The sequence below is a fragment of the Mirounga leonina genome, unplaced genomic scaffold (genome assembly GCF_011800145.1).
Source record: "Mirounga leonina isolate KUSES-001 unplaced genomic scaffold, KU_Mleo_1.0 Mir_176, whole genome shotgun sequence".
In the NCBI taxonomy this organism is placed as follows: Eukaryota; Metazoa; Chordata; class Mammalia; order Carnivora; family Phocidae; genus Mirounga; species Mirounga leonina.
Genome location: NW_023270454.1, coordinates 37,857,775 through 37,882,901, shown reverse-complemented (window position 1 = coordinate 37,882,901; position 25,127 = coordinate 37,857,775). Strand labels below are relative to the sequence as shown.

Below are 25,127 nucleotides of genomic sequence, written 5' to 3'. Positions count from 1 at the left end.
AGGCCCAAAGATTTCTGACAGGACTGGAGCTAGAAGTCAGGATTTCCAACTTCCCCTTCAAGATGTTCCACTCTTCTCTCTTCCCATTAAATACAACTTTTGTGGTTTTAATACTCTCTATACCACACATCACACTTCCCCAGAAGATAGCCAGGCTTCCCAAACTTTAATGGTGAATTGTTAAAATGCATGTCATTCTTCTGTGAAGTTTCATTACATGACTGGTAATTCGGATATCTTAGGTATTTTTTTTTTCACTTTATGTCTCAGCTATTGGAAATCTTGAAGTTTTATTGTCGAATGACTTTCTGTTATTACATATTCAGAATCACCTCAACCTTAGGTACTATAACACATCAGCTTCAGCATCAATTGTATTCTCCCTACCCTCCCCCTAAGACACATACGATACCATTTCTTCATGCTCCATACCACTTCTTGGTTAGATCATTGTTTCTAACTACACATAGGATAATTAATTTCCTATGACCATGTGACATACTTTACCATGAAGGACTAACTCCAGTTCTTAAGATTTTGTACATTAAATCATTAAATAAGCTGCGTGCCTTCAACTAGGCCATTGGCTTTCCCTTTTTCTTAATTAACACCAATTCTTGATAAGTCTTTTGTAGCTACTCCGTAAATCTATATGTGGGGATCTCTACCAGTTTGTTTTGTTTTGCTTTGTTCTGTATTGGTTTTGCCTGCAGGTTTCTTTTAAGTAAGTACCAGCATGTACTGCTATAGAGACTGCTGAATAAAAGAAACAATAAAATTTTTCATAGGTTTTGGGCCTTACGCTGTGTCCAGGTCAGAGCACTTATTTTCTATAATTAACTATGCTTGCACTTTGTTACAAGAAAATGTAAGCCTCCAGTCATGACACATATGTAAAATCTTTTCTCCATTCAGGAAAAAACAGGTTCATTTTTTCCAACATAAATCTTCTCTCTGTTGTGAATGAAATCTTAAAGTATTGACACATATCTTTGACACTAACCTGTGTAATTTTGATATTAAGTCCTTCTAATGTTTCTGCTTTAAAGAAGTTTAATTCTTCTCCACCTAATGATCCTTTGGTTTTCTGCATGCAAAATAAGCACAAGTCCAGGTCCCCTGCTTCTAGATTGGCATCCTTACAGGAAATAGTTATTCGAAAGAGATATTTCTTTTCATTCCCAGCCTTCAGGTAACTGAGACTGTTGAGGATAATAAGCCCATTATCTTGGGTAAACCATCTTTCTTCTAAGGAAGAAACCTTCATGGCTTTGGAACTCTGGTTTCAAAAAGTATTTTTCTCTTTTTCTTTCCTCTCCTCCACTTGGTTGTTCTTTTTTTTTTCTTTCAAGATTTTATTAATTTTTAGAGAGAGAAAGCACAAGCAGGGGGAGACGCAGGCAGAGGGAGAAGCAGGCTCTCTGTGGAACAAGGAGCCCCATATGGGACTTGATCCCAGGACCCTAGGATCATGACCTAAGCTGAAGGCAGAACTTCACCGACTGAGACACCCAGGCGTCCCCACTTGGTTGTTCTTAATAGCTATGTATTTCAGATTCTAAAAAGTTAAGACCTCAGCAAACAGAAACGCCGACAATTCAATAGTGTAAGATGCAGACAGCGAGGAGTAGCAACAACTCCATGTTTTCCAGGGGAGTGCAGAGTAGCAGGAGCAGTGCCTCACGGGAACTAACACTTAGGATCTGTGATGGGCTAGGCCGCGTTCTGAGTGCTTTGCATGGATTAATTCATTTCATACCCACATCCACCGGAGGGCATAGATTCTCTTTTTATCTCCAGTTTTCTCTGAGGCACAGTTAACTTGTCTAAGTGATGCCAGGGGACATCGCAGACTCCAGATCCTATTCTCTCTGCCATTGTGCCAGACCACCTTCTCCTGTTGAGCTGCCACGGGATGTTGCTTACAGCTTCTTTAGGAACTGTTATGTCTATTCATCTTCCAGGTAGTGATTTCCTTGAGAATGAGGTCTCTTATGCTTCAGTCATCTTCTACCACCCTGCCTCCCTGGTAACCTGGATGATCTGCCTTCACGTTCTCATGGAAAAACAGGACAAAAAGTAGAGACTGATAACAATCGGCTGTACAAATAGCTCACTTTTCCAGATGCTTACTTCTGCTAATCCCTCTGTTTGGATTGTCTCACCTGTTGCCTACAGTAATCCTCCGAGGTAGCTGCCACCCCGTCTTCATTTTGTAGAGGAAGGAACTGAAAAGCAGTGAGGTTAATCAACAAACCAAGGTCACACAGGAAATAGCAGAGCCTTAAGCCCAGTCCGAAGAGAGCTTCAGGGCTCACGCTCTTAACTGCTATGCCAAGTCATTTGCTTTAATGAAAAAGAAGTGCTTTCCCATCCCCCTAGGTCACTGACGGCACCCAGCACCAGAACTGAGAATGTTTATGGAGTTGCTGCTCTGCTCAGCATTTGTCATACACTCCAAATTTGGGGCTGGTCAGGAGGCAAAAGGGGCCTCTGGGAGGAAAATGTGTGTGGATAGAGTAGAAGCCATGGTTTTTACTTCATTTATCTCTATGAAAACCCTGCCTCGGGACGCCTGGGTGGCTCAGTCTGTTAAGTGTCTGACTTCAGCTCAGGTCATGATCCTGGGGTCCTGAGATCAAGCCCCACATTGGGCTCCCGCTCCCTGCTTCTCCCTCTCCCACTCCCCTTGCTCATGCTTTTCTCTCTCTCTCTCAAATAAATGAATAAAATCTTAAAAAAAAAAAAAAACTCTGCCTCAATCCTGAAGCAATTAAAACATAAAGGAAAAGCAAAATCCTTTCTCAGTCATGCACAGTGATTTATTTTATTGTATCTGATTTGAGATTTGCAACAGCCAGAGAGCATGTTCACATTAAGGGCCTGTCCTGGGCAGCACAGGCCTTATAATTAACTCAGTCTATGCTATTGGAAGATGTTCTTGTTTACTACTGATTTGACTATTCAACTTCTACATCCCAGCCCCTCCCCCAGCAAGGAAGAAAACCTTAGAACCCCACTTTTCAAACCCTGGTACCTGGTCCATCATCTTCAATTCCAAATGGCACTACCAGAATTCATGTTGAGGAGAAGAGAACATTTAATTTGAGATTTTCAGCTACTATTGACTGTGTTCCATAATTCCCTCATTCCTGTCTAGGATGGGTGGAGTGGATGAAGGGAGGAAGAGAATCCCTCAGCCACACTGGATGGGCTGGAAGGAAAATGAGCACACACAAAAAATGTGCCACTGGTTTTATTTATCCCATTATTAAGATGCCATGACAATAACAAAAGTAATGCGCAAGTAATAGCATTAAATGGCAGGAGAAGACATCTGGAATAGATAAAGAGGGGCAAATTCATTTCTATTATCCTTGTTTTCATTAAGTTGTGCATAAATGGAACATTTCCATTTATTATTACAAATTATAGCAATTCAAAATAACCAATGTGTGGTACAGATTCAGTTTGCAGAATTCTTTCATATGCATTGTTCTTTTTTTTAATTTAATTTATTTTTATTATGTTATGTTAGTCACCATACAATACATCATTAGTTTTTGATATAATGATCCACGATTCATTGTTTTCGAATAACACCCAGTGCTCCATGCACTACATGCCCTCCTTAATGCATTGTTCTGATTGAACCCCCAGGTGGTCATTATTCCATTGTTGGAGGCATGAGAACCACCCAACTTAACAAATATAGAAATGAGACTTACAGGGGTTTACCCAAGGTCACACAGTAACAGGTAGATCTTGATTTTTTTATTATTATATGTTCAGTTAGTCACCATACAGTACATCATTAGTTTTTGATGTAGCGTTCAATGATTCATTAGTTGTGTGTAACAGGTAGATCTTGGACTTGAACCTAAGTCTTACGAGTTCACAACCTAAGTTGAATTGAGGGGAAAAACAGCCTTATTCTGTGGTGCCAATCTGATGAGGCCTGAAACATTAGGCTATATAATATTAGGGCCTTGCATAACAGTGAAGTCACCCGGTATTGAACTGTACTTTCATGTACTGGTGCCTTTAGGGACTACTGGGGTGAGGAGGTACTGGGATGCAGGCCCTAAACTATTGTGAGTTTTGATTTCATATGTCTATATTTTATACTATTTCTGCTCCTCCTGCACTATCTGACTGTCAGCTATCACTTTTTGTTGACCATGGTGCTTCTAGAGTGTGGTTGATGGACCAACACTATCAGCATCACCTGGGAACTCTTTAGAAATGCAAATGCTACATATCAACCATACTACAATAAATAAATTAAATTAAAAAATGCAAATCCTCAGGCCCCACCTCAGATCTACTAAATCAGAAACTCTGGGAATGGAGCCCAGCAATCTGGTTTAATGAGCCTTCCATGTGATTCTGATGCTGTGAAAGCTTGGACCCACTACAGTGGAGCAATGATTCTCAACCTTGGCTGTACACTGGAATCACCTGGGAGCTTTAAAAACTACTGAGGCTTGTATCCCAACCCCAGAGATTCTGGCTTATTGGTCTACAATAGGGTTTTCAACCTTAGCACTATAGACATTTTTGGCTGGATAATTATTCACTAGGGAGGCCTATTCTCTACCAGCTAGATGTTAGTAGCGTCTGTTCCCCAACCCAATTGTGATAACCAAAAATGTCTCTAGACATTGCCAAATGTCCTTCAGGGGGCAAATTGCCCCAAGATGAGAAGTACTAGTCTAGGGGCATGGCCCAGATACTGGGATTCTTAAAACCTCCTTAAATCATTCTAATGTACAGGCAAGACAGAGAACTATTACTCTGGAGGGTTCCTAGTAATGAGCAGCTTTAGATGTGCACTGGAATAAAGAACAATGAAAGCTCAAATTTATAGCACTGGGTGTAAAGTAAGAATAAGTCATCCTGTGGTGAACTCAAGCAGTTTGCCCATAAGGAAAGTACATGAGCTTTAGGGCATAAATTTCACATCAACCAACTGGCTCATTATATTTTTGCTTACTTTCTGGTTGTTATGTTCCAGAAAACTGATATAAACAGGTACATTGCACATATCTGAGAGGTTCCAACCAAGTAGACATTGCTTTGTACTAAACATAGTGGTGGACAGAGATCCTGCTTTTGGATCTAGTCATTCTAAAAACAGGTTGCTTATGAGTGTACCATGTGGTATAAGTCCTTAGGTAAACCTATTTTTGACAAGTTAAAAAATGCAGCCTGTCGATTTTATAATAGTTTAGACATAATCAAAATCAGCCACACATATACAAATTTCTACATTAATTTCTGCCATTTAGAGGTACCTTAAGTTTTCAAATGATGATCAGGGAGTTCAACTATATTTCAACTGTAGAAAAATCCCCTAGACTAGAACCAAGGAAACTATCCTTCAATAAAATCCATACTCAGCAGACGGCCCTCTACTGTCCCAGCAATTGGTCTGTGGTGTTCCTCTGTATCCACTTGAGAATGCAATCACACCACAGGATGTGCATCATGTCCAAGTGTCTGCTCTGTGGTTCTTATCAGGCTGGATAGTCTCATCACAGCCCAGACTGCGAGGTCTCCAAAGAGTTTGTGGCAGCTCCTCTTTAACCTGAAGTCTTAAATAGAACAGTATTCTCCCACTTCCTCAAACAACTCATTAGCAGGTGCATGGTTTCTTTCAACGTAAGGAATGGAAATTCTACTCTGGGATACTGATAAACAACTTCTAAATAAAAAGTAAATTACAAGATGAATGTGTTTTCAGGGCAAAATTGATACTATCTAATTTCAAAATATGAATATATTTTCCTGAATTAATGAGTTGGGATTATTAATTCATTCAACACCTACTATGTGCTAGGGACTATGTGATGTCCTTGGAAGTTATAAATATGAGGGTTCATAATAGCATAGGCCCTTGTATGGCAAAAATAAGCTGTGGCTACCTGGTGCTTGATTCACCCTTTGAACCAATCCAACTTGTCAATTTGCCAGAGTAGTTTGGTTTTTCTTTCGTTGAATTGATAGTAGCTTGTTAACATTAATGAAATCAACTAGTTCCTTTGCTGTGGTCTAGATTTATCCTATACAGTTACTTATTTTTTCCTATCCTAGTCTGAATTCTTTCACTGATGTGCTTTTAAAAATCAAAACCTTTTAATTAGGCAATAGAACTGCTTACCAGAAAAGTACTCTAGGCAAAAAAGATCATAAAAGACTGTTAAAAGATATTATTTCCATATGTTCCTACTTTTTTAAGGGCATATGCTTTTATGTACAAAGGAAGTTTTCCGGGAGAAAACATTGGACAATTAACAATGGTTGCCTTTGGGCAGAGAGTTTAGGGGCCTTGACTGGAAGGAAGTTTTGCTTTTCATTATGTTTCTATACAGCTTAATTTTTACCATTTTAAATATTGTGTTTTCAATTTTAAATGCTAGTAAATAACAGAAAGGATGCATTCCCAGTAAGTAGTCTTCCAGAAGTTCAAAAATACCTCTTCTAAATAAGAGAAAAATAGGTGATCTACACTCTATGCCTCGTTGATTCCGTCTTTCTTTTGTATATGCTTTATTGCTAAACCAGAGTGATCTGAGACTTGGAACGTAAAATTACTCCCACACTGGTTCCATGAGGAAAAGATTAATAAGCAGAACCTACTGAGATTGGGCAGCGAATGGGGGCCTCTTTGAGGAAGTCAAGAAGTTACACCCGGCAGTGGCCTAATTTCCCCCAACAGGACTATTTAACTTAGTTAAATACAGTAAATAGGAAGATACTGTTATTATGCTACTTGGCATCCTTTGCTACTCTTTAGCTGTGCAAAATAAACTTGAAATGATACATCCTGTAGTGGTATAATTTAAAAGATCCTTGATATGACACTAACAACTTTCAAATTCTGGTCACAAACTGCATATAAATTGTAAGATTATTAAAATACCCCTTTTTGAAAAATAATAAGATGACCATTTATACCTAAATAAGGTTTCCCAGAAAGATATGAAATACTCTAGCATATAAAAGTAGTTGCCCCTTTTCCATAAGGACAATGTTGTTTCACAAAATAACTCATATGATCCAAGGCAAATACAGAGAAATGTGGTTACTGTGATCTGTTTGTAGCATTTGCAGGAAAGCTGCAAATGTCCAGCTGCATTAGGACAGTTAGTCCATCCATCCTTTCAGAATGAAGTGGATATAGGTTAGAGAAGTCTGCACTGTGATTGTCTGGAAATTTCCTCCAATGATTTTTTTTTTTAAGATTTATTTATTTATTTGAGAGATAGAGAGTGCAAGCGGTGGGAGGGGTTGAGGGAGAGAGAGACTCTCAAGCAGACTGCCTGCTGAGTACGGAGCCAGACTCGACTCGGCGCTCAATCTCATGACCCTGAGATCATGACCTGAGCCAAAATCAAGAGTCGGACACTTAACTGACTGGGCCACCCGGTTGCCCCTCTCCAATGATTTCTTTCATTTCCCCTTGTCTTTAATTCCCAAGAAGAATCAATGCTCCCTCCTGGGGAAAGGAAAAATAACAACAAAAATAACAAAACTCTACTTATGTCAAAGAAAGACAATTCTGTGATCTTTTTGGTGCCCACCAATTCTGTGATATCTTTCCCTTCAGTCCTTCCTCTACATCTCACCCTAATTGAAAGCTTTGGCAAGCATGAAAAAGGAAAAAAATTCAATTGAGATTGGAAGGGTCTGAAACAATACATGCTCAGTTGTGTTTTTTTCTGGATCATTTTTCTTAGCCCTTGTCATTTAGACCCTCACAGGACTTCAGAGTCTCCCTTGTTAAGCAAGAAACATCCTTTTCTCTCATTACTGGATGTGTGAATTGGGAAATCCATCCACGTGGATTTCAGGATACTCTGTTTCTGATACGAACCAACCATAACAACTCAATCGTTCCAAAGCATATCCTGTAAAAATCGTACACATTTTAATTACATCCTGTAGTCTTCAGTGGAGAATTACACTTGTGGGACAAAATATTAAACTTTCATTCTATAAAAAGTAGTTTTCAGGTTTTCTTCTCTTTATGGGAGGAGATTCATCTCAGAAACAGTGTTTTATATCTTTAGTTGCATCAAGCCTTAACAACCAGCAATCAGCAATGGTATAATTATTCATTAGTTTCATTAAACTGTCATGAGTTTAGGGCATTATTCCTGTGAAGAGCCCACCAATTGTCCTTGGACAAATGTTTATGCAGAAATTCTGGGAAGATACTAACCAAGACTCATCAGAGTGCAAGGGAAAAAAAAAAAAAAGAGATGAGAGACAGAATTGGATTCTTCAATTCGGAGGTCCTTTCAGAAAACTGTTCAAAAGAAAGGGAAATATACAGGAAACAAACTGAAAGTTGCTGACGGGGAGGTGAGGTGGGGGAATGGGGTAATTGCCCAATGGGCATTAAAGATGGCACTTGATGGAATGAGTGCTGGGTGTTGTCTGCAGCTGATGAATCACTAAATTCTACCCCTGAAACTAATAATACAGTATATGTTAATTAAATTGAATTGAAATTTTAAAAAATTTTTTAAATGAAAGGGAAATATGTTTGAAGACTAAAAAGAGAGGATTTCTGAAATAAGTCACACAAGGCTTTAGCCATAAAAATAGAATTTTAGAGAGCCCTACATTACTAAATTTTCAAAATGAGTATTATGTTAATGACTACATTGACCATGAAATTAAACCTCACATTATCTTTTAGATATGTCAAAACAGAAATTCAAAGCTCAACTCAGAGCTACTAAGGCAAAAGGTACTTTGCAAAAAAAGAAGAAAAAGACAGGTTTGTCAAGTTAGTAGGATAGTGTTTCCTGTTGAGTGGAATCGGTTTCAATTCTGAGTCACTAAGCAAAAATTAGAAAGGAAATCAATACCATTTTTACTCTTGAAAAGACATCATGTATTCAGCAGGGACTTCCCTTTTAGGTAGCTGAGCTAGTATTCAAGCCCCTGCTCCTGCTATAATACCTAATTAGATAAATATCAGCAACTCACAGGGGACTTTATGTTCTTGCTACTTACCATAGCCACTAGAGGGTATCCATCCTTTCCTTCCAACAAAGGTTTTAAATTGTCAACATGGAAGAATAGACTTTCCTGCAAATGCTACAAACAGATCACAGTAACCACATTTCTCTGTATGATAAAGGGAGGTTTAAGCCTAAATAAAGAAAGGCCACTTACAACACACCTGGTGAAGCAGAGTCAGCCCCATCAGCACAGAGGAAAAGCTAAGTCCAAAATGGTGTTAAGGGTGTTAAGCCGCTGACGAGTCAGTGCGTCCTAAACCACTTCCTTTTTCCAGGATTCTCTATCACCTCGAATTCAGAGACCGTGCTGCTTGTCAAGAGATAATATAATCCTCCAGCACTGCTACTTGAAAACTAGCTTTACTCATGGTTTAGTAAAACTAGTTAAGAGATGACTGCCTGCTTCTCAGTCAAGCTGTCACCCAAACCCTAACCTTTTGCAGCTCTTTGAAAAGTAGGTGGTCATTTGCATCGACAGGGATGGAACTGGAGGGGATTATGCTAAGTGAAATAAGTCAAGCAGAGAAAGACGATTATCATAGGGTTTCACTCATATGTGAAATATAAGGAATAGCACAGGATAACCACAGGGGAAGGGAGGGAAAACTGAATGGGAAGAAATCAGAGATGGAGACAAACCACAAGAGACTCTGGACCCTGGGAAACAAACTGAGGGTTTCAGAGGGGAGGGGGTGGGGGGATGGGGTAACAGGATGATGGGTATTAAGGAGGGCAAGTGTGGTGATGAGCACTGGGTGTTATATGCAACTAATGAATCACTGAACACTACATCAAAAACTAATGATGTACTCTATACAGTGGCTAACTGAACATAATAAAAAAAAATTTTAAAGAAAGAAAAAAATGAAAAGTAGGTGGTACGACTACTTCACATAAGATCAAAGGTTCATCTCTTCTGTTATTATATTTATCATTCTTTACATTTTTCCAGATTAAAAAAATGGCTAAGGCTTTAAAATATTTTTTTTAAATGATAATAATGCTGTATTGCTGCCCTGCTAACTGGAAAGCATAATGAACAATACAATTTAGAAGTTCAGAGGATAATTAGAAATGTAAGTGTCCATGTATTCCATGCCAGCTCTGCTGTTTCTTACCACGGTGTCTCCTTCTTTCAGCTTCTGGCCGGACGCTGGCCTTTTGATCACAATGACTTTGGCGTATTTCTTTGCAAGCTGTTCCCCTTTTTGCAAAAGTCCTCGGTGGGGATCACCGTCCTCAATCTCTGCGCTCTCAGTGTTGACAGGTAATGTGGTTCTCTCCCTCCACTCTTGTTAGATTTCGAAAAGCATTTTTCTCAAAAGGAATAGAAGGCAAGGAGGCTTGAGAGTTGGTACCCAGGACAATTGTTAGTTTCAAGTGAATTAAAATATCAACAATCTAACCCTACTGTTTAGAATCGCTTTACACATTTGCTGATCATTAGCCATCTTTAGCTCAGACAATTCGTATCTAGAGCATTTTGCCAGTTATAGCCATTTGGCACCCTATGACAACAAAGGAGAAATGCACATATTGGATGGAAAGAACCTTGGAAAAGGAGATTTTAGGACATGCAAATGCTATATTTTCAATGGTAGATTTCTCATTAGAAAATAGAAGATACCATTCAATTATATGTATAATACTTGATCACTTGAGCCGAGTGGTGAATATATAATATTGTTATATTTTTTTCTATGTGTCTTTCAATGCCTGAAATGTTTCACAATGTTTAAAAAGAGGGCAACAACAGAAGCACTCCTTGATCTGATTCTGAAAAACCCATCGAGTATCTCTAAGTCTTTCTGGAATTCTCCTCAAACAGAGATGTCAAAACTTCTCTAAAGAAGTCCTTCTAGATGGTATTTTCTGCACCTCCTAACTTTCATAGCAGTAACTATAAAGAATGAAGTTAGGAACTTTATAACACAGTCTATAATGTTCCTTTATATTGAATATTATCCTATGCAAATGCTCTTTAATGTCCTATTTAATTGATTTACCACAATTTAGAAGAGGTTTCCATTTTTTCTCTCTCACACTCTGGCAATCATTCTGTCAGAGAAACTGAGTGCCATCATCATAGAAATAAAAGACTCCCTTTCTTAAAGAACATTTAAGCCTTTACAGACATTCTGTTATCTATCATCTGCAATTACTTTGGGGGACCAAATCGTTATTGTTAAAACATAAAAATACTCATTCCATCAGTAAATGAAAATTATCATGGCACCCTTGTTATAAATGTATGCCTGGAATAACTGTGAAACACAAAACAAAATGTTTAACAGTGTTATTAAAAATAAATGTATTGCAAAAAAATGTATTGCTGAAATTACAACACACAAAAAATTCCTTTAAGTAGTTTAAAATGTCATGATGCTGCTGACGAAAATGCTGCCGATGCAGTGGTAAACACAAGCTCAGAGAGCATTTCTCCCTTATTAGTCGGATTCTCCGTAGTTCGCAGGAAAACCTGAGGTCTGGGTGCTTTTCTTCTCCATCACAGCGGACATTAAGGGCCGCTGTATGAACACATTTACAGAGGGTAGTTGGCCACTGTGTCCCTTACACTTGAAGAAATAACAGACTATTTTACCCTTGGCCATGTCCTAAGAAATTGAGTAAGCATTTATAAACTGGATTTTATTCACTAATGAATTCTCACTCTGCTGTTCCTACTGCTAGCATCCCAATAACACTATTTCGTCTTGTATTCAAAGTGTTGTAGTATCTAAAAATTAAAGCATTTAAATTATATCTCTGACATTACTAATAGGTGTAAAATGTTTCCGGTATTTATCAAGTCGTATATTTAGAGATGTAGCTATGTATTCTTATTACAATATCCAATTAAATTTTCAATTACAATATAACTCTAAAATCCCTGTGGGGAAAAGAAATAAGAAAATAATCATGATAGTTTAAAAAAGAATTATGTTTCCTACATGCATACTCTTCCTATATAATGGTGTTAAATGTTGTAAAGCTACGGTATATAAAACAGTATGACACATGGGCGCGTGGGTGGCTCAGTCAGTTAAGCGTCTGACTCTTGATTTTGGCTCAGGTCATGATCTCAGGGTCGAGGGATCAAGCCCTGCATTGGGCTCCACTTTGGGTGTGAAGCCTGCTTGGGATTCTCTCTCTCCCTTTCCCTCTGCCCCTCCCTCTGTTCCCTCCTCCACAGCCTAAAAACAAAAAAAAATAGCGTGGCACATACATTATAAATATACTGAGAAATAAATGGGAAAGCCGGAAATAGGTGTTATAGTGTATGAGAATGTAATATAGACTGAAATCACTTTGAGTATAATGGGGAAAGAAAAAATAGTGCTATTTAGCCATCTGGGGAAAAAAGCATGTTAAAGTCTTATCTTTTACTATATATCAATAATAATATTGATAATAATTACCACTTATTGAGTATTAGTATGTGCTAAGCCCTGTTAAAAATACTTTACAGAAGTTCTTGTCCTTGGTCCTTACGACACCACCTTGTGATGGTCCTGTAATCACCCTCACTTTATAGTTGAGGGAACTAAGGTTGGAAGAGGTTAACCAAGGCCATTTGGTGACCAAATGTTGGAGCCAGTAATCAACTATAAGTAATCCACCTTGTTAACCACTATGCTCCAGCATGTAAAAACTCAAGCCGTATAGAAGAAAGTAGACTAACATCTTTTTGATCACTAGAAAAGGAGAACTTTTTGAACTTAAAAAGGATGGCAGAAACTCTGAATATAATTATAAAAGGATTTCAGGACATAAAACTTTAAAACATGAAGATGAAGCATTCATAAATTTAAAAAACAAATAAAGAAGCTGGGGGAAATATTTGCAGCAAATACTTGTTACAAAACTACAACATGTTAATATACTTGGTAATTAAGGAGGCCATACAGATAGTAATTAAAATCATAAGACTTCCATATAAAAGGGGCATGAATATAAAAATACCAAAGAAGAAACTTAAATGACTAATTAACATATGAATAATGTTCATGTAATCAAAGAAATTCCAATTAAGAAAACATGTTTCTCAATATCTGTAGGAGTAGAGATTTAAACAGCCCTTCAGGAAGGTAAAATCCTACAAATGCTTTCACCTTCTGACCCAGTAATTACAATTTTTAGGATGGATTCTAAGAAAACAATCCAAAAAATTTGAACAGAGAATTCATGCACAAAAATGTTCTTTATAAAATTATTTACAGGAAAATATAGCAATCTCATTGCCCCATGTTAGGCCAATGGATAAGGAGGTTAAATATAACTGACATGTATAGGTATATGAATATAAAATTCCTTGAAGGAAACATGACAAATAGTAGTAGTAGTTATATCTAGGGGTGGGGTGATGGGTATTTGTAATGTTCTAGGAGTAGAACATTATTTACTGAAAGTGTATTTACTTTTATTGCCTGTTACCCATTTTCCTTATTTACTCTATGCCACTTTATACATTTTATTTATCTCATTTATGTAGCTCATTCCTGTGACCTGTGTTCTATATCAAGGCTTAATTTTCTATGGGCAGGCAGCTCTAAAGCACAAGCACATAGGCAATAAACATGAACACAGAAGCTTCTGTACATGGAGAAATACATGTACATGCCCAGCCCAGAGCTGCTCCTATCCCTATTGTTGCCTTTACAAAAACACCATCATATTTGGGAAAATATCATTTTATTAAAAAATTAAACTTTGTCCCAAAGGCTTTAAAAACCAGGATGATAACGAGCGCTGGGAAAGAGGAACCCAGCATCCTAAAAGAAAACTGCACCTCTGAGGAAACATCCAACCAAAAGCCAAAGCCAGACAAGATCAGCATATGACAAAAAAGAATGAGAAACAGAATGAAGACAAGGACAATTCTTGTTTCCTATAAATAATAACATCTTTTTTAAGACATGTAAGTAAAATCCCCTGAGAGGTATGGATAAAAAGAGAAGCCAAAAGAGAGGAAGAACTCATGATCAGAGAAATGCAAATCAAAACCATGATGAAATATCACCTCCCACCTGTCAGAATGGCTGATATCAAAAAGACAAGAAACAATAGGTATTGGCAACAATGCAGAGAAAAAGGAACCCTGTGCACTGTTGGTGGGAATGTAAATTGGTGTGGCTACTGTGGAAAACAGTATGGAGGTTCCTCAAAAAATTAAAAATAGAATTACCAGATGACCTAGCAATTCCACTTCTGGGTATTTATCCAAAGAAAATGAAAACACTAATTTTGAAAAGATATATGCAGCCCTATGTTTACTGCCACATTATTCATAATAACCAAGATGTGGAAACAACTTGTGTCTATCCATGGATGAATGGATAAAGAAGATGTGGTAGATATAAACAATGGAATATTATTCAGCCATAAAAAAGAATGGATCTTGCCATTTGTGACAACATGGATGGTCTTTGAGGGCATTATGTTAAGTGAAATAAGTGAGACAGAGAAAGACAAATACTTATGATCTCACTTATATGTAGAATCTAAAAAACAAAACAAGCAAAATTAAGCAAAAAACAAGCTCATAGATACAAAGCACAGATTAGTGGTTGCCAAAGGGCAGGGTGGTGGGGGTGAAATGGCTACGGGGGTCAAAAGGTACAAATTTCCAGTTATAAAATAAATAAATCATGGGATGTAATGTACAGCATGATGACTAGAGTTAATACTGTAATACATATTTCAAAATTCCTAAGGGAGTAAATCTCAAAAGTCCTTACCACACACACACAAAATTCTATAACTATGTGTGGTGAGGGATATTAATTAGACTTATTGTGGTGCTCATTTCATAATGTATACAAATACTGAATCATTATGTTGTACACCTGAAACTAATATGTCTTACATCAGTTATACCTCAATACCAATAAATAAATAAATGTTTTAAAAAGAGAGAAGAAAGAATTTGCTTGGTTTGGTAAGCAATGTAGGCAAATTGTCATCCTTGTGATATATGTTCTTGTGAGAAAATTTAGAGTATATTTTGTGAATTGTGTTATGTGACATAGTTATAGTGGTCCCTTTTATATTTTATGTAAGTCTAGGTACTCAATTTTTAGTTGAAAAAGTATTTTAAGGCACTTATTCCTTAGTGACATATTGTATAATAAATTATCCCTAGATGGAGAAGCATAATTCATAATTTAGTTCCACAGGGGCTCAGGCAGGAAGGGGATGATGCACAGACATGAAGAATAAAGCCCAGCTGCTGACCCTTAGGAGTCTTCACACTTGTGGAGACAGCAACCTGAGGACAAGGGAAAAGGAAATACATGAAGGTATTTAGGCTACAGGATGCCTAAATCACCTAAATCATCAAAACCCTGCATTGTTCTTCCCTCTCTTTCTTCCTTGGGGGAATCTCAAGCAACCATTTTGCACAGTTTCATTCTCCCCAGTAGAAACTCTACTGTCATGGGGTGAGGGGGGTTGGGGCATGGAGGGGATGGAGGGGATAGAGGGAATCGGTCATAAGTTCTCATGTCAGGTGTAGGCTCACCTCACCTTACCACATCCTCCCCGCTCCCATCTCATGCATGGAGAAAAATGAACTAAATGTTCCATCACAAATTATCAGTTGTGTATCCAATGACATGTTCTTGGTTAAAAGAAGGGAAGAGGAAATGGCGTCAAGTGTCTATTTCATTAAGACTTGGGCTCAGTTTTAGATCAAGACGATAAACCATTTTAAAATTCCACTGCCACAAAAATCTGTCTTAATCTAGGAGGTTTTCCTTGGTAATAAACTCAACACTCTTTGTTCCCTGGATCCTTTTTTATTACTTTTACATTTCATTTGGTACTGACTCTAAGCTTTGGGACCTGAATGTAGGGAATCTATTTTGACATTTCTATTTCAAAAGCTTTCACACTAGAGAATGAATCATTCACACTTAATTCCAGAAGATAAGATACCATTTGCTTTGGGCTTCGATTTGGTTGCATTATATTCTACTAAAAATAAGAAAATCCCTCTTTACTTTTTTTTTTTTTTAGAAAATCCCTCTTTAAAAAAATAAAAACAAAACAAGAAGTAAAAAGAGGGAAATTGGAACCTATTACAAAACAATTTGCAGTTTGGGAATCCCTGCCTTCCTCTTAAGAGCTGAATGAATCAAATTACAGTTCAGGAAGAGTTCCCATGATTTTTTAAAATACATTTTAAATATATCTCTCATTTCAGAGTTGTTTTTGAGAGAAAATAATGAGAGAAAATATATATCCAAGTTCTATACAATTTCTTTATTACTTTATTGATTATTCAATGAATATGGAATACAGAAAGATGAAAGAAAAAATCTAGCTGTCTCACTATCAGCTTTTAATCTGAATAAAGTAAACAAGAAAGTAAGAGGAAACCCATGACTTGCCCCAGAAAAGATGAGCTTTCATTGTTAATATTGACTATGGACCTGCCTCAGCTCTACCTTTTCACTAATTCCTCCTCAAATCTAACTTTTATTGATTTTTACTTTGCATCCTTAGTCACTTAAGAAAAAGATAAAACAGGAGTTTCAAAAAAGACTGAGGAAATTTAGAAACAATTTTGACCTCTACTCAGCTTTATCAGTGAAATTTTTTTTTAATGCTACGGCAATATACTTCTAACCTGAATGAATTTTTCCCAAAAAAATAGGACTAATCAGCCATTACCAACAATTAAAATAGGTATTTTTGCATGCCATAAGTGACAAATTTCAGATGTTACTTTGAGTTTGTTTGGGGGGAAAAGAGACGAGGCAGAATGGAAGGGGAATTCAACGCTGTTCTTTGTAAAGTTAACTGTCGTGTTTAAAGTGGAAAATGATGGGGTCAGACCAGTAAAAAGGTCTGGGTACAGCTCTAACTTGTAGTTAAAAATTGCCTGTGGAAGGAGGCTGTAAAAATATAAAACTCTCTTAACAACTGCTCCAGGAAGGATGTATAATTAGATACCTGGAAAAGTTGTAGAGACCTATGAATAAGGCAGTTTTGTTTGATAAGCCTCAAATTCAAAAGTCAATGTAGGCTCTTCATCCCAGCATTTCAAGTAATTGCACAGTGGTCTCTATGATGTTCTCAAAGGTTTATCCTAAGTCAAGAAACATGAAAGTGGTTTTCTGGAAAACTGCATTTTTAGAGTCAGACTTTTTTTGTCCTTATTCTCCTGGTGATATGATTTCCTTTTGCTGCATGACAGTAGGGGAAACATGAAAGGGGAGTCAAAGCCAGAAGAGAGAACCCAGGGTTGGGACAGAGCAAAGCCAACGCTGACTATAGGGCAACTTGGGATCTCATTTTGGGGTCTGTGCCCTGTTGCACATAGTTATGTATTCTTTTATCTTAATCCTATTGACAAGATCCAGCAACTGGTTAATTTTGTTATCTTATTTTTCTTTGATAACAATCTACCCCCAAACTTAGCAGCTTTAGACAACCACCATTTTATTATTATCTCACCATGTGGTGGGGTAGGAATTTGGGCAATTCTGCAACTTGTCACTTCGCCTGGGTCTTTTGGTGGATTTCAGCTGGTGGCTAAGCCTGTCTCTTGGGTCCAAGACACATGACTAGCCCATTGGCAAAAACAGCTGGAAGTCTGAGCTCATCAGAGCCTCACTCCCTCTCCTGTAGTCTAGCACCTCTCAGCATGTCCTCTGAGACAGGCCCAAGGCTCCAGGGTGGAGTTGCAGCTCTGCTCAGAGGCCAGGCCCACAACCCACAAAGCATCCTTCCAGCTCTACTTAGCGGGTCCAAGCAGTCACAGGCCAGCCCAATTGAAAGACTCAGTTGAAGGGGTGCCTGGGTGGCTCAGTCGTTAAGCATCTGCCTTCGGCTCAGGTCATGATCCCAGGGTCCTGGGATCGAGCCCTGCATTGGGCTCCCTGCTCCATGGGAAGCCTGCTTCCCCCTCTCCCACTCCCCCTGCTTGTGTTCCCTCTCTCGCTGTGTCTCTCTCTGTCAAAAAATAAATAAAATCTTAAAAAAAGAAAGAAAGACTCTGTTGAAGAAGTGTGAAAGTACTCACCACTATGTTTTAATCCACCATGCCTGGTTTCTCTTTCAAATTCTTCCTGCTGGTATTTTGCCTCCAAACCTTTGTATGGCAGTTGGTTTGTCTATCACATAACAGGCATAAATCATAAACAAACATTACAAATGATTGCATTTGCTGTTAGTTAAAAATGTGCATAGGTAAGGATAGAAGCAAAGACTTAATGGAAGTGGCAGAACTGAAGGAAAAATAATAAATTCTAATGTAGGCAGGTATTGATAGGCACCTGATAGAAACTTTTTTAAAGTACTTCAGCTACTGTGTCCTTCTCTGATTCGATAATCCCACTCAAGATAATTAATCCAAGAAAATCATTCAAAAAGAGAAAAAAAACTACATGTACAAACATATTTATAGATGGGTTATTCACAACCTTGAGACACTAGAATCAATGTGAACTTAGGAGAAATATTTAAGTAAACTGTATCAATATACAGTTATACTGTGTAGCTATTAAACTAATAAATGCCATGCTTCTGTAGAAGCATAAGGGTGTTTTTTTAAAGATTATTTATTTATTTGAGAGAAGAGAGAGGGAGCAAGCTGGGGTGGGGGGGGAGGAGCAGAGGGACAGGGAGAGGATCCCAAGCAGACTCCCCACTGAGAACTCAGGGCTCCATCGCAGGACCCTGAGACCATGACCTGAGCTGAAATCAAGAGTCGGATGCTCAACTGACTGAGCCACCCAGGCACACCAGGGGCATTTTTTATAATGAAAAGTGGATAAAACTAAAAATAAAATTGTAATTGATATGACTATAATATATACTTAGATTATGCTTATGCAAATAGAAATAGACAAAGAATAAGAGGAAATAAAAATGGATTTTATTGAAGCAGTACCTTTTGAATTTGTTTTATTTTATATTGTTTTAAAGCACATTCAATAATAAATATTTTAAAATTTAGTGACCATCCCAGATGGTACCTCAAAAATTCAAAAACATGCATTAAATGCCTTTGGCCTTGAAAACATGTAAAAATATATTTATAGACATATACAGTAACAAACATCTTTACATAAGTAAAACACGTAATTTATACTTTTATCTCGGTACATCACATGACATGGCACAAGGTGATGTCATGGGAAAAGACTCCCCTGGGAGTTGGCAGACCAGAGCCCTGGTCTAGGCTCCACACATTCACAGGAGACCAGGCAGAGGATGTAGTAACACTCTAATCCTCAGGTTCCCAACTAGTAGAACATGAAGGGGAGAAAGAGCAGCCCAAGGGTCCCTCATGGGTTTTTTTTAATTATTTGATTCTAGGATTCTAAAAGTAATAGCTTTTTATCTGTTGCTTAGTCAGGGACAGCTTGAAAAATAAGAAAATGCTCAGAATGTAGTGTGTTTTATTGGCTTTAGCCAGTAAAGATAAATGCATGGCCAGGAAACAAACAAAGACACTTAATTCAACAGATACTGATTTGGTACCTATTATTCTAGGTATTATGACCAACATATAAAATGTCTGCCCTCAGAGCTTATATTTTAAAGACAAGGGTGGACATAAGCAATAAACAAAATAAATAAAATATTTGATTGGTTACATGGTAGTAAATGCTATGGAGAAACATAAATCGGGGTGAGCAGGTCAGGATAAGTCTGGAGGGGATTCTGGCAATTTCAAATAGCATATTCAGGGAAGGACCCTGTGAAAAGATATAAGTGAGCAAAGAAGGAGATGAGGAAGCAGCTCTGAGGACACGAGTAGGCATTCCCACTGGGGTGGGAAACCACTGGGGGATTTCAACAGAGGGATGACATGATGGACTTCCGAGCTAACAGGCTCACTCTGGGCAGAGTGCAGGAGGACAAAGTGGATGCAGGAAGAATGGTTCGGAAGCTACAGGATAGGTAGTGAGAGGTGGTTGCATTTGGATGCATCATGAAGGAAGAGGTTGCAGGGTTTGCTAAAGAACTGGATTTGTGGTAACGAAGAGAAAAAGAGGAGTGAAAGCTAACTTCAAATTTTGGGCATGAGATGGTAGACTGGAGAGAGGGCAGGGTGGGTGTCATGGAAGAGGACCAGGAGTCTGGCTTGGGTGAGTTCCAATGCCTACCGGATATCGAGTGACCATCTAGGTCAAGCAGTTGGATAGACAAGTCTGGAGCTAGAGGCGAGGTTCTAGGTTAGAGTTATAAATTTGGGAATTAATTATCAGTATTTAGAAAATTTAAATGATACTAAAGCCATGAGACTGGCTAGATCACTAAAAGAAACTGTGTCAATAGAGTAGAAAAGAGGTCGAAGGACTAAGGAGGAATCCAATGCTAAGAGTTTGAGAATTGAGCAGGTTCCAGCCAAAGAGATGAGATGGATCAGTTGGAGAAAAACCAGAAGAATGTAGTAGAAGCCAAGTGCAGAACGCATTTCCAAAAGGAGACATCATTTCTGGACTATCAGTTGTTAGTCGTTGAATCTACACTTGCAGATTTTCTATGGCAAGTGAGGATGTCATATGTATACACCAACTCCACTGAAGGATGTTAATAATCACACCTAGTGAGGAGAACATATTTGCATATATGTATGTTGTATCATAATATTCCAAATAGACACCATTTTTGAAACATCGAGTATTTCTGATTTTCCACACCTTTCCCTGCCTGCATCATCACAAATGATTGTTTCTAATTGTTCTTATGATTGTTTTCTCATCTCATGGAAATGTAATCAAAATCAACGTGATTACAAATGAAAATAATCTAATTCTCAGTCATGTGGGTTTGCTACACTACACACTAAACATTACTTCTGTTTATTTAAAATGTTGAATTTACATTAAATTATAAATATGTAATATTCTGGGAACTCATGGCACATTATAAAATGAAGCTGCTCTCTGAATGTATTCATCATAAGAGCATGTTGACCATATTTTTTTACTCAAACTGCCTTCTATCGCCAATCCTGCCTAAGAAATCTGGCTTTCTTACTCCCTTAGGAGATAAAGCATTTTATTTAAATCACCTTTCCTGATAGTTGCTCTAAGGGAAAGGAGAAAAGAAATAGATATAACTCACTGACAGCCTCAGGATATAGACATCCTGTCTCCATTCCTTTTAGCTTTTATTGGACATCAGGCTGCCAGTCTAATAAGGCAACAAAGAAAAGTAAACAGAAATAAAAAGCAAAATAAATAGCAGTCCTTATCCCACTGGAAATAACCATAAATTTAAAAATGCAACCTTGGCTATATCGTGAAAGGATTTTCTTGGTCTGTTTGCATAGCTGTATTTTATTCTCTTCTGAACTAATCCAGACTTTCTTTTAAAGATTTGTATCATACACCAATCTTATTTACCCTAAAAATCTTTTGCAAAAGACATTTCTCCAGTAAATCGTGCTATATCTATGCCATGTGGCATCATCGTGCATACCCAAAGTATAGGTTCTAATCTACGGTGAAGAACTAGGTAGCATAATTCCTATGACTTGTGTTTTCATAGATGTACTGAAATGGAACACTAAATATAAGGGATAGAGGTAGCTTGCCTTGGCTTCACTGACAAATCTTTGACGTTAAGTCACGTATCCTACAAACCCATGTGCACCTGTCCCCAATGCCTTGGTCTGTTTTACAGTCTTCTTCTGGCATTATCTAATGAAAGCTATAAAAAGAGAATGTTTCCTTTCCATTACAACAGCAAAAAACATTTCAAGAATGAAGCCACAAAAATACCATACTAGGTCACAGGTCCCATCTTAATAGTAGGTCTAAAAGTCGTTAGCATCAGACCATCACATTAGGTCAAAGCAGAGTTTCTGAGACCAAACTTTCTCTAGACTTAACATCAAAATGTGCTTATTATTACAAAAATATTGAAGCAAAAAATAAGGTAAACAACTTCTTAATGCCAGTTTGTTTTTTGATTGACATCATTGTTCTGTTACATTTATGTTCTATATTTTGGTATGAACCATTCTTTTCTATTAGATTGTAAACTCTAAAGATTAGGGACAAAGGTATCTTTAACTCCATTTTATCTATTCTAGCACGGGACCATAATGGGAGAGATACAGTCATTCTTTGACATTTACCAAAAATGTTTACTTTTTAATGCTGTCACATGGCACAAGGCCACAGTACAAGATGTACAGTGAGAGTAGAGGAAAGGAGAAGATGATGGACTATTTATGGCTACTATTCACTTAAGACTATCTAGATCTACCTCATAGATAATGTTTCAAGTTTCTTTTTTTTTTTAATTTAAATTCTAGTTAGTTAACATACAGTGTAATGTTGGTTTCTGGAGTAGAATTCAGGGGTTCATCACTTACATACAACACCCAGTGCTCATCATAACAAGTCTATTCTTAATATCCATCACCCAGCTAGCCCATCCCCCACCCACCTCCCTCAAGTTTCTTTTTTAGTATATAAAAAGAAATAAGATATGACCTGAATGAGTACCAGCAGCTTTCACTACTCCTTCCATCATCCAATTCTTCCCCCCATGTAAAAAAACACAGGCAAATCTATCTGATGCTGCCACATTATAACCTGTCACAAGATTTTGCTGAACCCCAAATGAAGATCTCAGACTTAGGCCTGCTGGGCAGCTGATTCCCAAAGGGGTGGAACTCGTCATGATCCCACTTATTTTTTGCATCAGGGCTCACGGAAAGTTCATAAAAAGCCAATGATTCGTCATTGGCCAAGGGGAAGATCTTTCCAGCATTTCTAATTTCTTTAATTGAAATAAATTTTAAATTTCCTAACAACTACTTTCCTTCACCACCACCCCCCTTTTTTTTTCAGGTACAGAGCAGTTGCCTCCTGGAGTCGAGTCCAGGGAATTGGGATTCCCTTGATCACTGCCATTGAGATAGTCTCCATCTGGATCCTTTCTTTTATCCTGGCCATCCCTGAAGCTATTGGCTTCGTCATGGTGCCCTTTGAATACAAGGGTGAACAGCACAAAACCTGCATGCTCAATGCCACGTCAAAATTCATGGAGGTATGGAGAGTATAAAGGAAATTAATTGGGGGGAAGGGGAGGTCTTCATTTATACTTTACCATCACCAAGACTTGATGGTAGTCTCTACAATGTAGTCTCTACAATGCCCAGCGTGGTTTACTCCGTCAGTTCACTCATATACTTTTCAGTTGCGTGAAAAGTACATGTTACAGGAGGGTTTCGCTTCTTGAACAGAATAACTATTTTGTTTTCACTCTTATAGCACAATTGTAGACACGACTGTTGTTCTGCACCAAACAACTCAGAATCTGAAACAAACTTACTCAGTGTTCAATTCAGTAGCACATATACTGAAGCAAACTGAGAAAAAAAGACAGATGTGCTATTTGTTTTTATAATAAGTAATACAGCACAATAATTTCCATCTGACAGGCATGCTGATAGGTATTTTATGTTACTTGGGCAAATGCACATTGCTCACATTTTTTAAAAGATAGATTTATTAACTTAAAGTAGGAAGCCATACTTGCCTGTACTTATATTCGTACAAATTCTGCATGTAAAATACAAATAATATAAATTTGCAGAACTTCTTAAAAGGTGTTTTAGTTTGGGGCACCTGGGTGGCTCAATTGGTTAAGCGACTGTCTTCGACTCAGGTCAGCTCAGGTTATGATCCTGGAGTCCTGGGATGGAGTCCCATATTGGGCTCCCTGCTCAGGAGGGAGTCTGCTTCTCCCTCTGACTCTACCCCCTCTCATGTGCTCTCTCTCTCTCTCTCTCATTCTCTCTCTCTCTCAAATAAATAAATAAAATCTTTTAAAAAAAAAGTGTTTTAGGGCGCCTGGGTGGCTCAGTTGGTTAAGCGACTGCCTTCGGCTCAGGTCATGATCCTGGAGTCCCGGGATCGAGTCCCGCATCGGGCTCCCTGCTCGGCAGGGAGTCTGCTTCTCCCTCTCCCACTCCCCGTTTGTGTTCCCTCTCTCGCTGTGTCTTTCTCTGTCAAATAAATAAATAAAATCTTTAAAAAAAAAAAAGTGTTTTAGTTTAACAAATTTCCTTGTCGTTTAATACACCTGACCACATTGATGTTTCTCTGAAAAGTTTAATTATGTAACTGAATGTATTGGAAAACATGTTTAAAATGCACATTTCCTTTGCCAAACTAGTCAAATGTGGACTGAGGAGGAAAACCAAAAGGATAACTATTTCTCTTAAATCGGCATAATTTAGTGCTTTGATGTAGGTTTCATGCAGCTCAGATTCCACATTTAATCATTTACAGACACCTCCAGGTATGTTTTCCTAACATGGAAAATTCACAAAATTAGTGGTTTTACAGTTGACCAGTTCTCCTCTTTGGAAATTCGTATTTTAAATTTAAAAGTGTTCTTGAACTAGAGGGTATTATGCTAAGCGAAATAAGTCAATCAGAGAAAGACATGTATCATATGATCTCACTGATACGAGGAATACTTAATCTTAGGAAACAAACTGAGGGTTGCTGCAGTGGTGGGAGGTGGGAGAGATGGGGTGGCTGGGTGATAGGCATCGGGGAGGGTATGTGCTATGGTGAGCGCTGTGAATTGTGTAAGACTGAACAATCACAGACCTGTACCTCTGAAACAAATAATACATTATATGTTAAAAAAAAAGAAGATAGTAGGAAGGGAAAAATGAAGGGGGGGAAATTGGAGGGGGAGATGAACCATGAGAGACTATGGACTCTGAGAAACAAACTGAGGGTTCTAGAGGGGACGGAGGTGGGGGGATGGGTTAGCCTGGTGATGGGTATTAAAGAGGGCACGTTCTGCATGGAGCACTGGGTGTTATACGCAAACAATGAATCATGGAACACTACATCAAAAACTAATGATGTAAGGTATGGTGATTAACATAACATAATAAAATAAAATTTTTTTAAAAAGTGCTCTTGAAAACTGCCAAACTGGCAATGGTAAAATGAAGGTATTCTGTTTATCTACTGACCTTTTTATTAAGTCAGTCTCCATAGTGAAAGAACAAAGTAGATGGCAGGAAGTTATCAGAATTTGGGCACTGGGAATAAGCAATCTAGATACTCCTGACTAAAGTGTTAGAAAGAA

General features: G+C 37.9%; 1 protein-coding gene and 1 long non-coding RNA gene across 2 annotated transcripts in view; one reads left to right on the top strand and one right to left on the bottom strand.

Annotated features, from left to right (window-relative positions):
- Positions 1-25,127, top strand: part of EDNRA (endothelin receptor type A) — a 54,699-nt gene that overhangs the window by 18,515 nt on the left and 11,057 nt on the right. Inside the window, exons 2-3 of the mRNA XM_035022947.1 lie at positions 10,178-10,305; positions 22,862-23,060. Of these exons, the coding sequence (XP_034878838.1) occupies positions 10,178-10,305; positions 22,862-23,060 (327 nt within the window). The remainder of the gene's footprint in view (positions 1-10,177; positions 10,306-22,861; positions 23,061-25,127) is intronic.
- LOC118022265 overlaps positions 14,904-25,127 on the bottom strand; it is a 97,138-nt gene continuing 86,914 nt past the window's right edge. Inside the window, exons 5-6 of the long non-coding RNA XR_004682439.1 lie at positions 18,067-18,157; positions 14,904-15,306 (exon numbers count right to left, since the gene is read on the bottom strand). This is a non-coding gene — a long non-coding RNA (uncharacterized LOC118022265). The remainder of the gene's footprint in view (positions 15,307-18,066; positions 18,158-25,127) is intronic.